Source organism: Monosiga brevicollis, genomic scaffold (genome assembly GCF_000002865.3).
Source record: "Monosiga brevicollis MX1 MONBRscaffold_15 genomic scaffold, whole genome shotgun sequence".
Lineage (NCBI taxonomy): Eukaryota > Choanoflagellata > Craspedida > Salpingoecidae > Monosiga > Monosiga brevicollis.
The window spans coordinates 379499-392405 of record NW_001865052.1 but is presented as its reverse complement, the minus strand read 5'-3'; the positions used below and the strand labels follow the sequence as shown (position 1 = coordinate 392405).

At 53.7% G+C, this 12907-nt stretch overlaps 4 protein-coding genes across 4 annotated transcripts; 1 reads left to right on the top strand and 3 right to left on the bottom strand.

Annotated features, from left to right (window-relative positions):
- Positions 1 to 3672: 3672 nt before the first annotated feature.
- MONBRDRAFT_37635 (uncharacterized protein) lies at positions 3673 to 5357 on the bottom strand (the record flags this gene model as incomplete). Its single annotated transcript, XM_001746995.1, has 9 exons — positions 5231 to 5357; positions 5050 to 5114; positions 4777 to 4827; positions 4613 to 4696; positions 4466 to 4511; positions 4217 to 4344; positions 4051 to 4098; positions 3893 to 3966; positions 3673 to 3777 (listed from the first exon to the last, which is right to left on the bottom strand). Coding segments are annotated over exons 1-9 (681 nt in total), but the record flags the coding sequence as incomplete, so codon positions are not given.
- Positions 5358 to 6007: 650 nt separating this feature from the next.
- On the top strand, positions 6008 to 7366 carry MONBRDRAFT_33003 (uncharacterized protein; the record flags this gene model as incomplete). Its single annotated transcript, XM_001747123.1, has 5 exons — positions 6008 to 6065; positions 6308 to 6330; positions 6411 to 6716; positions 7083 to 7164; positions 7293 to 7366. Coding segments are annotated over exons 1-5 (498 nt in total), but the record flags the coding sequence as incomplete, so codon positions are not given.
- Positions 7367 to 7598: 232 nt separating this feature from the next.
- MONBRDRAFT_21577 (uncharacterized protein) lies at positions 7599 to 10652 on the bottom strand (the record flags this gene model as incomplete). The annotated part of the gene is made up of 13 exons (XM_001746994.1): positions 7599 to 7707; positions 7921 to 7922; positions 8025 to 8199; positions 8342 to 8697; positions 8814 to 8931; positions 9038 to 9119; positions 9273 to 9377; positions 9535 to 9609; positions 9690 to 9773; positions 9862 to 10009; positions 10095 to 10148; positions 10326 to 10387; positions 10496 to 10652. 13 exons carry the CDS (start codon positions 10650 to 10652, stop codon positions 7599 to 7601), a joined length of 1527 nt encoding a protein of 508 aa, XP_001747046.1.
- Positions 10653 to 10811: 159 nt separating this feature from the next.
- Positions 10812 to 12312, bottom strand: MONBRDRAFT_33002 (uncharacterized protein; the record flags this gene model as incomplete). Its single annotated transcript, XM_001746993.1, has 6 exons — positions 10812 to 10979; positions 11141 to 11261; positions 11365 to 11471; positions 11564 to 11710; positions 11828 to 11860; positions 12091 to 12312. Coding segments are annotated over 6 exons (798 nt in total), but the record flags the coding sequence as incomplete, so codon positions are not given.
- Between the last annotated feature and the right edge of the window lie 595 nt (positions 12313 to 12907).

Genomic DNA, 12907 nt, shown 5'->3' with positions numbered 1-12907 from the left:
TCCAAAGTGGTGTGTGTGTGTGTGTGTGAGGTCAGAAGCAGGGGCGTGGAAGGGACAAAGGAAACCAGGAGGACGGAGTGAGTGTGTCTGTATGGATGAGTGTTGGCCAATGTCGAGGCTCATCAGGGGGTATCAGGAGGGTGTGCTCTGGAGATGTTTGACACTCGAGCAGAAGGTTTGGAGAAGGACCAGAAGGGCCGGGACGCAAAGTCCGAGAGGAAGAGAGAGGGAGAGGGAGGGAGGGAGAGGGAGAGCGTGGCAGGGGCATACCGTGGGACTTTTCAAAGATCCGATGGTGTTGCAAACGGAGGTGAAACGCCGTTGGCAGAAAGCCCAGGAGGTAAGAAGAGTCAAGGCTTCGGTCGCGGCGGGAAGCAGAGCACGGTGACCCTGCGTTGCTGAGCGGGGGAGGGGGGCACTCGAGACACGCCGCGCGAATGCCAGAGGCACAAAGCCAGGCGCGAAGGAGAGGTCGGAGAAGTGGCCAAAGACAAGGACCGATGGCCAACCCGGTGTCAAACCAGCCAGCTTTGATCAGCAGATGGACGATGTGAGTGCCTGTAGAGCCGCCGTCAGCACGGGACAAGGGATGGGACCAGCAGACCTCTGAGAGAGAGAGAGAGAGAGAGGCGCGAGGCGGGTTGTGCAGAGCGAGCGAGCGCTCAGAGAAAGGGGTCGGACGGCGAGTAGCTGAAAGAGAATGGAAGAATTTAGGACAATGTTTCAGAGAAGTGGTGCCAGGAGGGTGGTGAAGAGGGTCAAAGTAAAGGTCATTGGCAACAACAACCAGAGCATCAGCGATACCGACATGGGTCAGTCAGAGAGAGCCCCGTGTGGAAAGAGAGCAAGAGAGGGATGGAGAGGCATAAGCAAGTGCGTCATTCATCGAGACAAAAACATTGAAAAAAAAAAGAACAAAAGAAACCAAAAGAGAGAGAGAGAGAGAGAGAGAGAGAGAGAGAGATGAAGAGAGAGAGATGAAGAGAGAGAGAGAGAGGGTTACAGAGAGAGAGAGGAGTGTGTGCATGAGTGTGAGTAAGCGAGAACACAGAGAGAGAGAGAAGAGACAGAGACAGAGCGACAAACACACACACACAGACACGGGGTCATTGTAGTCGTCGTGTTGGCTTGGACAGGTCAACCTTGCAACGGTCTGTCCATTTCATGTGGTGAGTTTTAGAGAAACGGCGGGTGGAGTAGGGGCAGCATAGGGCTGACTTGCAGTATACGGTGGGGTTATTGCCGGTACGATGATTCGTCACAGCATGCGCTTTGCCCCTTTTGCCAAACACACACACAGCACACAGCCAGAGCAGGAATGACTGACCCCAAGCGTGTTGTTTTTGTGATTGCCAACCAGATTCTTCCGTCGACGTAGTTATCCGGCTCGCACTGTGGACGTACATCGAAGCCGCGCGCGCACACACACACAACTCGCATGGATTCTCTCGTGCGCTCCACTGCTATTCGGTTGCTGGCCTGCCTGCCTGCCTGCCTGCCTGCCTGCCTGCCTGCCTGCCTTCACTCGGTTAATCAAGTAACCGCGTCAGGGGATGCCATAGGGAGAAAAAGAGTGGCAAGACCACCCCGAACAAGAATTTGGGCGATGGCCATTCTGGCTTTCAATCACCTGTCCGTTACCGTGTTGTGGGACAGTTGGTCCGCCTCGCGTCGAGGCGCCAGCTCGGTCGGGCCAGGGGTGGGCCAAGGATGATCGGAAGTTGGGGCAGAGCCCAGACCGTGACTTCTGTTGGAGGCGCGTAACAGCGGTCATGCGTGCCGTAGTCAGGTTGGATCGTTGGACAGTTGCCACCCGACCCTGTTGAGTGATTGTGTTTTGGGGGGTTGGCCTCCTCCCTCCCCTAAGCTTAAGCACAGCTTGGAGGAGGCGCAGGTGGGAATGTCCATTGGACAAGTGTTGTGGTGCTGGAAGAGTACACCGACCTTTGTTTTCCCACACGTTTGCTGTTGTACGAGTTCCTACTACGCACGCCATTGTTTTCCCACCACCACCACAACGTCATGCCCTCCCACCAAACAACGCCAAGCGGAAAAGATTGCACCTGTTGGCCCATTACCAATTGTACTTCCATGTCGCAACATCCTGTCACGTCAAAGGCTACACGCGAAGCGACCGGTTGGTCAAAACCCATCCACACGCAACCCTCATGAGGACTCGAAGTCACAGATTGATGCCCAAAGTGTGACAGAGTGCAATACAGCGTAACACTACTGGTGTTATAAGTATCTCCTTCGTTTGCTGACAGCCCGATCTCCAACACGTCCCTACTCCGTGATGCAGTTGCGACCAGAAATCCCACACACCCCGCTTATCCATGATTATAAATTTGAGCCGATCCGCAAAAGCATGCACGAGCGAGAAGCGCTTATGGAGTCACACGGGCACATAGGCACCCACACACACACACACACACACACACACACACACTCACACACACATGTGTGCACACTCGCCCATACGCTTTGGAGCAAAAGGACACATTCAGCCGGAGACGGCGTCCAAGAGATTGGTGTAGTAGAGGCGCAACTCACGGCACGCCTGCTCAATCTCGGCATTCTCTTGCGCGACCACCTGCGCATAATTGGCCTGCTCCTCTTCGCTCAGCGACGACAGCTGCTTCTCCTGTGTACGCCGCTTTTGCTACCGATACCAACAGGGCGAGTGAGCACAACATGGGGTTGAACATCCCGCCCACCCCCATAGTCAGGGCAGGCGGCACCGCTCAGCTGGGAGACAACAAAGACCCACCAGCAGCCCTTGTGACAGACGTCGCGTCACACATTTTTTGAACATGGTATGCATCAGCGTGTCACTGCGAGTGCGTGCCTATCACCCACCCGAAATAACATGTTCCAGACGCCATCAGCCCATGTTATATTCTTCTGTTTTTTTCAAGTCGCGGGGGTTTTTCTTTGAACACACCTTGGCCAGGATGAGCATTTCGTAGATGCGCCGTGCTTGCAAACGATTAATCTTCAACTTGCTCTATGTTCAGGCCCAGGACATGAGCTCAAAGCCTACGGCGCAACCATGCGCGCACGAGATGACCACCCAGTGGTTCGCACCTGCAGCAGCTTGCGGAAGACGTCTGAATACTGCGCCGAAAACTCAAAGTCAGCAATCTCCGGCACGCTCAGACAACGCTCAAGATCCACCTTGTCTCGCAAACTACTCAGCCACAGCTGTGAGAAAAAAAAGGAAAGGACAGCCAAGACACACACACAAAAAAAAAAAAAAAAACAAGGCGAGATTTTGTGGATGAAACATCCTGCCCCGACCTAGGCTTCTTCGCCTCCAGAACAAACGCACCTGGAAAAGTATTCGTTGGGGTCCTCGACGGTCACGTCCACCACGCCGGCCAGCGTTCCAATGTAGTCGTATGCCGCCTATTCGAAATCGTGTAAATGTCGACACGGAAGGGCGCGTTAAGTCAGGCTCTCATGCAGCGACTCAACCCCCCAACCAGCCCAATCCAAGCGGGTGGCACGACCTGCACTCACCAAAAGCAGCTGGCGACCATGACCTTGTCGCTGATAGGGAGGCAACACCAGCATTTGGCTATTCCAAAGACCAATGGCAAAGCCATCACGATGAGAGGTGTCGTGCAGCAGTTGTGGTGGTGCCCAAGCGAGCCCGCTCAGCAAACAGACCTGATGCGTGGCCGCAGGTTGGCCGGATAGGCATAATACGTGTACAGGGTGACAAAGCCCACCAATGCATGCCGAAAGCCGTCCCCCTCTGGAATGCGCATAAACCTAAACAACCCCACAACCAGGCGCGACGTCATGGGAGTTGGAGAAAACGGGCTGGGCTGTGTTCGCCCTGCTGCCGATTAAAAGAATCACCCAGCGTATGGGCGACGCAACATACGCGTAAAGCATGTGCCACTTGTCGTCCTCAAGATCAATGTAACTGGCGGCCTCGATGGCCCACAGGGTAAACGTCTATTGATAGCAGCCCCCATACATTGCTGTTACATCAGATGGGTGTCCTGACACACCGCCCAGGTTGACAGGAGCGACGCTGACCTGGGCGCGTTGATGGTAGGCATGAACACTGGGATCAGAAGGTCGACCCTATTGCCATACGGTATGATTTCAAGTTAGTGCCCCAACGCCAGTTTCCCCCCGCAAACACAGAGTCCTTTGACAGGCTATTCATCGACCCCGCGTGGCAGTGTGACGCAAAGCTAACCAGGTACACTTCAATGGTGTTGCCAGCATGATCGTGATACTCGTGCTGCTTGATGCCGGGAGGTGTAAACTTGGCTTCTGCCTGATCCACGGCCGCCTTGAAGGCCTCAACTCCACGCAAGCACGGTTCTGGCACATGCCCAGGTTTGGAGAGGATGAGCGTTTTTCGAGGGTGCGCGCAAAGCCACCAGGTAAAAGAAGCGGGCTCGGGTCAAAAACGCGAGGGCTCGAGCTCAAGAGCGGTGCGCACCTTCTTCGGGCAGCCACTCGAGCATAGCTGCCTCGACATTGTCAGCCTAGGCCATGCAGGATCAGGATAAATCTTGAACTCCCGCCCATTTGCTTGGCCACAACCCCGATGATCCTGCTGTCAAGGCAAGAAAAGGGTTGTACATACCTCCACGCCCGTCTCGTCTGACTCCACGCGCTGGCCATATTCAATGCACAATGACGTCAACAGGCTTCCGGCACCGTATAGAAGCTAGGCGGTCGTGCAACGTGAGTCATGATGCTGAGGCACATCGCCGCGCGATCAGGTCATGGCAGCCATATCATCCGTACCCGAACGCGCAGATTGTCATAACCATAGATTTTCTCCGTTTCACCAAAGACCTGCACAGGAGAAGCAGCAATGTCGAGCGAGGCTTGGGTGGAAAGGCTCGTGCTGGGTTCTTGTTTCGTGTTTTTGCCTGCCTCAATGACATCCAATCTCAAACCCAGGCCGGTCCTTCTCTTCTCTCCCTCTCTTTTTCTGTGTGCCCTCCCTTGACCTTTTGCTTGAAGATAGGTTTGGCAATGCCTTCCAACCAGCTAGGCGATGATGACCATACCAACCTGGTGAGTATACTCAGGGTAGCACACATCGCCCTCGCCGCTCTCAACCTCTTGACGATTGGTGTCTGTGCGGGTCCCCGAGTTGGCGGTCGTGAGCACCTGATGCTTTGAAGTAAACAACTCAATCTCCTCTCGAAAACAAGGGAAAGAAATCCGTCAGATTCAAGCTCGCAAGACATACAGAGCTCAATGGTCGTGACGGCGTCGGCCCAGACAAGGTGCGGGCCCAGTGGCTCGTCGTCCTCGTGATTCGGCGGTTCCATATTTCTTCTTTTTTTTTATTTTTTTTTTTCCTTCTGGTTTTAACGGCTAGTTTTTTTGGCGTAAAAATAGCCTGTTTTCTCCCGCCCAAAGTAGCCGACCAATATCGTCTGACAACGCGATGCTGTCTGACAATACATGTAATACATGTGTGAGGCGCAGTCAAAATTCCTAGTAACTTTTCTGACGAATGGACACGACCATGAGCGTTGGTGAGGTGCAAAAAACCCGAACTTGATAGGGTACTCCTGTGACGCTGCTACCACGACTGCCAAAAAAGTCTGACATTTTCATTTCGTTCGCGTTCTCGAGTTACAGCTTAATCTTTGATGAGTCAGAGACAACTACCCCTTACCGCATGCATAAAACAACCATAACTTGGAAAAAAAATTTAAATGATCAGATGCGCAAAACCCAACTCTTCAAAAGTCGTTTGTAGGTGTTTTTGGCTTGTTTGGGAAAGAGACAGCTGTTTCTCGAGTCTGACAAAAACTAGTAGGAATAGCCTCCAGAAGCGGCACCGAACGCAAGAGGTTGGCACGCTCCATCTCTCTTCCTTCTCTCTCTTCCACCTGTGCATCTCTCCCTTCTCTACCGTCCTCTCTTTACACAAAGTTCATCCTCATCCCCTCCCTCTCCATTTCTCTTCCTCTTCACCTCCATCTCTTCACCGGCTGGCATTTTCACTTGACGATCCGACGGCGACTTGAACGACGACAATTTGAACAACTCCAACACCGCCATGGCTAGCAAAGGTGCGCGAGCCCGATGCCTTGCTCGAATGCCCTTTCGCCTCCTCCTCCTCCTCCTCCTCCTTCTTCTTCTCCTTCTTCTCCTGCTGCTCCTTCCTGCTCCCCTTTCCTCCTCCTGCTGCTGCTGGATGTGTGTGCGTTTGTTGTCAAGGGTTGGGCTCATCTGATTGAAAATGTATGCTTTTGGCGGTAGCTGAATGCTGCTCAACCAACGCTTGCGGCGCGACGTGCATCTGCGGCGACAGCTGCCAATGCGCCAGCGGCAAGGGTACGTGTGGCGCGGTGCACCTTTTCTTCTTCTTCTTTGTCTTCTTCTTCTTTTCAGCTCATGGCGTGGGTCTGTGATAGGTGCCGAGGGGTGCAATTGTGCCAAGGCTTGCCAGTGCACCGACTGCGCGTGCTGCCAAAAGGGTGACGGCAAGTGCTGTTGCAACGGTGCTGCCGCTTGCGGCGAGGGCGACTGCAAGGACTGCAAGTGCTGCAAGAAGAGCTGCGACTGCACCAGCGGCGGTGACTGCCCCTGCGGCGACAAGTGCGACTGCACCGACTGCAAGTGCTGCAAGAAGAGCTCTGCGGCCACTGCCTCTGGCTGTGGCTCTGGCTGCCAATGTGGCGACACCTGTGCTTGCGGCGACAAGTGCGAGTGCGGCAAAGGTACGCCACATGGCTCGCCCCGCTTTGTCCATGTGCTCTCGATCTCTTACTCATGGTGGTATTTCCGATGGCTGTGTTCCCATGCCTTGGCAGCCAAGTAATTGGCAAAGCCGTCAGTCACTACAGGCGCCGCGCCGTTTCTGGGCAACATGTACAAGGGGATGGTTTGCTGCTTGATGCAGATAGCCGGATGTGCATCTTTCCCGTCATTGGCGTGTGCTGCTGAGCAGAGTCTTCTGTGGCGTGCGCCATCTGGGACGAAGACTCTGCCCTGCATGTGGTCTTCTTAATGATACAAACTTTGTATCATTGGGACGAAGACCCCTCTGTGTTTGTTTTGTTTGTGGTCTTCTTTGATGATTTCAGATCATCGTTGGGACGAAGACTCTGTCTGTGCTGTCCGTGAGACTTCTTTGGTTCACGCCATCTGGGACGAAGACTCACCACGGTTTGTGGTCTTCTTTTTGATGATTTTACTTTTCATCATTTGGGACGAAGACCACATCCATGACATTTGTTAGTGTTCCTCTGATCGATGTCTGTCATTTGGGATAAGACCTGGCTTCTCGTTTGCAGCTCGCACACTTGCCTCAAGCTCGCTCTTTCGAAAACAAACCCTATTTGGAATCATCCAATTTTGGTTTGGACCGGTGCGCGCAGCTGAACTGGCTGTTGTGAATTGAACCGTGAAACCATTTTGACCATCCGCATCTCCATCATTTTTTATGTGGCAGGCAAACTGCTTGATATCCAAGGCACACAACGCCTTACACAGCCACGTCCGAGTACTTGCATTCCTCGTAAAGATTGTCCAAGAAGGTTTCTGCCTGGTTGTCCTCAACCTGCCAAACATCCCAGTGGGTCGTGAGAGCAGAAGCGGGTTCAATGTGATGAATACTCAGAAATTTCAAGTCTTTTCTTGTCGCGAGTCTTCGAAAAGCGCACCTGGCGCGCCATCTCGATCAGCATGTACAGCTTCTTGACGCCAATGCTAATGTGCACCGAGTCCGCCAGTGCCTCAATAGTCAACTTGGATCCTACAGCCGCCAAACGCATCAACACAACATGAGGCCCATGCACGACTAGTCGAGCAGCCACTGGCCTGCCATGGGCTTTGAACTGTGGGAAAGAAGAGGTACATCGACCAACCGTGGGCCAGCGCTGGACGAATGATTTTCATGTCATCGTCCGAAAAGGCCTGTACATCTTCCAACACGGCCAAGATCTACACGTGCACATGCGCACACATGACACGAATGAATTGAGGAAGCACGTTTCTCGCGAGAGCAAGAAAGCAAGATCACGCACCTCGCTCCCCTCGGTCATGGTATCCACGTGCATGACACGGCTAAAGGCATCCACAATGCCCATCATGTTCAACACTGATTGATTGCTCGTGGTGCCAATGATCAAGAGCTTGTGGCCCTTGGGGGGGCGCTTCTTCAACAGCACCAGCAAGGCCTGCAAGACAGTGTTCGAGAATCTGCGCAAGGCAGGCAGCTTGTCATGCAATCCCGCGACTCTTTTCGCCCATCACAAAGGTGCCCTTTCTCAACCCAAGACATCCAGCCCACATCCTTCGCCTTTGGTACCAGAGCGCCCCAAGCCCACAAGGAGTTGCGTACCGTTGACCCATGGGCACGTAATCGAGCAGGCGCTCGATCTCGTCAATGACGATCACGCTCTGGGGCGACTTGTAGGCGTCCTCAAACACCTTGTTGATCTTGGCCACCTTGGCAAACTCCGAATAGCCCACCATGTTCTCGGGCGTAATCATTTTAACGTAGGGGAAGCCGGAGCGAAGAGCCAAGGTCACGCCGAGCGCCGTTTTGCCCGCGTTGGGCGGACCGGCAAGCAGCACGGCCACGCGTGGTGTGCGCGTCGAGTTTTGCACTTGCTGGATGAATAGCTGCCCATCATTGAGCACTCGATCCACGCTATCACCCCATTTGACAATGCCGTTGCGGCACCACTCATCCATCTAGAAGCACACACCCGCGGCCGCCCAAGAGTCGTCAGAGAAGGGCTGGCGACTACAATAAACCCCCTGCAAGTTCGCTTCGCAGTGGAGACACTGTCCAGCATGCTGAAGCGCACCTCCTCTGTGGCAGCACCAAAGGCAGGCTTGAGTTCCTCGAGTGCCCGCATAAAGTCTTCACGCTCCACCTTCATGTCCTTGATCATCTCCTGCTTGACCTCAACCTTGCCCTCAAACCTAGTCATCACAACACGTTGAGCGTGCAAGCGACAACAGCAAGTCAAAACCGGTGCGGGCTTGGAACGCCGCAACGACAGGCAACGACAGGCAACGATTGGCATACTTGATGCAACGGTTCGTAGCATAGGACGCGGCACTGCGGCAAACACCCGCAATCTCGGCACCGCTGTAGTTTTTGGCCATGGCTGTGCGCAACAACGACTGTGCATGAGCGAGACTACCAATCCGCTCACTTACATCTTCCTTTCAAGCTTCACTTCTTGCCGTATTTTTCAAATCAGCAGCCGCTCTCTTTGTTTCAAAGCGCGCCCACATGTGAACCCTCTGCGAAAACCCACCCGCCAGCTCTTTGAGGTCAACATCAGCCCCAAGCATGTCGTTGTCATGCATCTGCTTGGTGTGAATCTGAAAGATTTGCAGGCGGCCGTTCTCATCCGGCAAACCTGTCCACCAAGGGATCAGCAAGAAAAAAAGTTTTGCGTGAGCACAAGTGGCGCGTGGGAGCACAACAGCAATCAGGCAGCGAGCGTAGACAAAGCCGGGAAAATATGAGGCGCAAGCGATGGGGCCCAGAGTTTGTGCTGCAGAAGAAAAACGTACTGATTTCGAGCTTGAGCTCCAAGCGACCGGGACGCGTCAAGGCATCGTCAATCATGTCCGGGCGATTGGTCATGCCTGTCACCATGCCGACCACACTTTGCGGTGAGACGCATGCTGAACAAGTCCACCGGGTGACGCAAGGACGAGGCCCGCACCAATCAAGAGGATGTTGTTGAGCGAATCGACGCCATCAATCTTAGAGAGCAGCTGGTTCACAATACTGTCATTCACGCCAGTGCCTAAGGACACCAACCCGCCAGGCCTGGAAAAGTCAAGGCGACCATGGCACGCTCACAGGTGCAAAGTTGTGCATATCATCTAACAAACCGTTGTTGACGGTGCCACGGGTTTTGCAAATGGCATCAATCTCATCAAAGATAATAATGTGGAGCGAGGACATTTCGCCCTTTTGCTTGTACTCGGTCTCGGCGTCCTCGAACAGCGCACGAATGTTGGCCTCGGCCTCGCCCACATACTGTACCAAATCCAACAAGCAAGAAAAAAAACATTTGAGCGCATTCACTGCACTGATCAGAAGCGTGGTCGGGAGTAAATCGCACCTTTGAAAGAACCTCTGGGCCGTTGACAATCTTGGGTTCGCGGCCCTCGAGCATCTGCCACCACGAGTGCCCGAGCATTCCACCGACATGAGCATGAGCATCGCCAGCATCATCTGGTTAAATTCGTCAAATGTACGACCAAGTATCCTGTACACGCGCTGCCCAAGTACATAGCACAGTTGCATGCGGCAGGCGCAGCCACAATGATCCATCCCTCGTGCATGGGCTGACCTGGCCAATCTTGCGCGCCATGAGCGTTTTGCCAGTACCAGGAGGTCCGTATAGAAGAATGCCTGTTGAAAAGAGCATTGGATACGGACATGAGAGTCATGATGCTTCATCAGATGGTGTCGCCACTGCCCAACTGACTTTCAAGGCGCATCAGGAAGAAAAACGCATACCTTTGACGTGTTGAATGCCCAGCTTCTCCACGATTTCAATCGGCATGACGCGCGACGCAAACGCACGACGGAACATGACGGTGAATTGCGAGTCGAGACCACCAATGCCCATGTCCTCAAAATTCCAATTGGGATTGATGATGCTGGTCTGCTGCATGGCTTGCCCCTTGCCACCCATGATCATCAAGCTTGATTCGGGGCCGGTCTTGAGTTGAGTGTGGGGCATGATCACAAATGACGGGAGATGGGCGCGGTGAGCACGGTATTTGTAGAGTCAGGGCACTCAGGACACGACAAGCGTATTTTCGGCACAGACCTTGAACTCGACGCTGGTTTGCGAGGTTGCCAGAGCGTCCCGGACGGGATGCGTGCTGCTGGCGGCGCCATCGGTCAGGGTGCGCTCGTCCAGCTTGAAAATCTCGCGAATCTGAACGCGCATGTTGGTCTTGGCACCGCCAGACGCATGAAACTCCATGACCAAAATCTATGCGAAGCAGCACAGAGCAAGACCAAAGTCAAACAGACGTCGGACAGTCCCTGTCGCTGAGACCCGCCTTGGGATTGAGCGAAAGGGGGTGGCCCGTGTTCTCTGACGATGACCCATCACGCAAGCCAAGCGGTAGCACAAATTGCTGCTGGCCATACCTGGCCCTGGGTGAGTATGGTTCGTTCAAAGGCCTCGCGAAACTGCACGCCCAGCTCCTCGGCCTTGACGCGCATCTGCGAGCTCGATTTCTTCCACAAATCAATGTCCACCACAATCTTGCTACAGAGGTGGCCGCCGCCAAGCAGCATAAGCGTGTGAGAGAAGAATTATCTTGGACAAGAGTCTTGGATATGGCACCAATGCTACCGGCAGCAGGACTAACCCGGCAACATTGAAGGGGCCTCGAAGTAGTGAAGGCGTCAGCGTCTCCTTGAGAGAGAGATGTGCCCACTCGCGCTGGGCCACGTTGGCGCCAATCTGGCCTGACTTCTACAGAAGTCACAAGAGTAGACCGGGCAAGGTTGAGCATAATGCGTCCCCATGTTGACGCAACAGGCAACAGCTGCACCTCCAGCACGTACCATCTTGCCCGAGCGCTCGATCGTAAACTTGAAGGTGTGGCCATTGCCATCCTTGGGCGAGATTTCAATGTGATTGACATCTGCCGGAATACCACAGTCTGGATGCACCGGCAGGCGGTTGCGCACGGCCAAGTCCGTGGAAGGAGTCTAAAATCGAGCCACGATACCCACCAACGTCAGTCGTGGCACTGGCCCTCCAACGCAGCTGAACGCGGAAAAGATCAGCAGCAGCAGCAGCAGCAAGGACACAGAAACTCCACCGACCTTGGTCACCTCCAATTGCAAAGCCATGGTTCTCTGTCAAGCCAAGACGCCACGTATCAATCAACACCAACACGACCGACACTATCCACTGTCCCGTCTCCGGTTCAGCCCGAGTATTCACCAACGCCCGACACCCGTCCAGTGCCTCTGCGTCTGTGTGTGTGTGTGTGTGTGTGTGTGAGTGCGTATGTGTGTGACCAAAATCTTTTTTATTTGAGATTTGTGTGTCGTGGACAACAACAAAGACAATAATGAAATGAAACAAAAAAAAAAGAAGAAGAAAGAGAGAGAGAGAGAGAAAGAGTTGAAAGAGAGAGAGAGAAAGAGTTGAAAGAGAGAGAAAGAGTTGAAAGAGAGAGAGAGAGAGAGAGAGAGAGAGAGAGAGAGAGAGAGAGAGAGAGAGAGAGAGAGAGAGAAAAGCAAGCGCGAAAGCGAAAGAAAGCAAGGGGAGAGAGAAAGAGAGTCAGTGTGTGTATGGGCGGCATAGATATGGGGGCGCATACATGCCGGAGTGTCGCCTGGATAACACATGAAGAGGGTGAGTGAGTGAGAAAGGGTGTGTGTGCGTGCGTCGAAGATTGAGTACGACAGACTAGCCAGACAGGGTCACCGACAAAGCACACACATGCGAGAATTTGGAGCTGGTGACGCGGTTGTGCTGCGTCACGAGTTGAGTTTGGTTTCGGGGTCCGTGTGTGTGTAAGTATGTGCGCCTGCAGGGGTGTGAGCGGCTGTTCTCAATTGGGCATGTAAGCATGATAGCTAAGCAAGTCACATCAACGTCCATCGGATCGCCATTAATTAGGGCTTGCAGCCCGGCACGCCCTGTCGCTTGCTCACATAAACCTCCTTCAACATGGGCAACCTCGATCTGCCGTCCCGAGTCAGAAGGCATCTATGGGAAGGATGCAAACCTCCTCATGGAACGGTTGGCCTAAGAGGCCAGGTATGCGGATGAAATGGGCGCGCTGAAACAGCTGCCTGCAGCCACCAACCAAGCATGTGCCTCGGCTTGTGGCTTTAAACACAAATAAAAACCCTTTACCTTGGAACGACTTGGCGAGCCAGCCCACATCCACC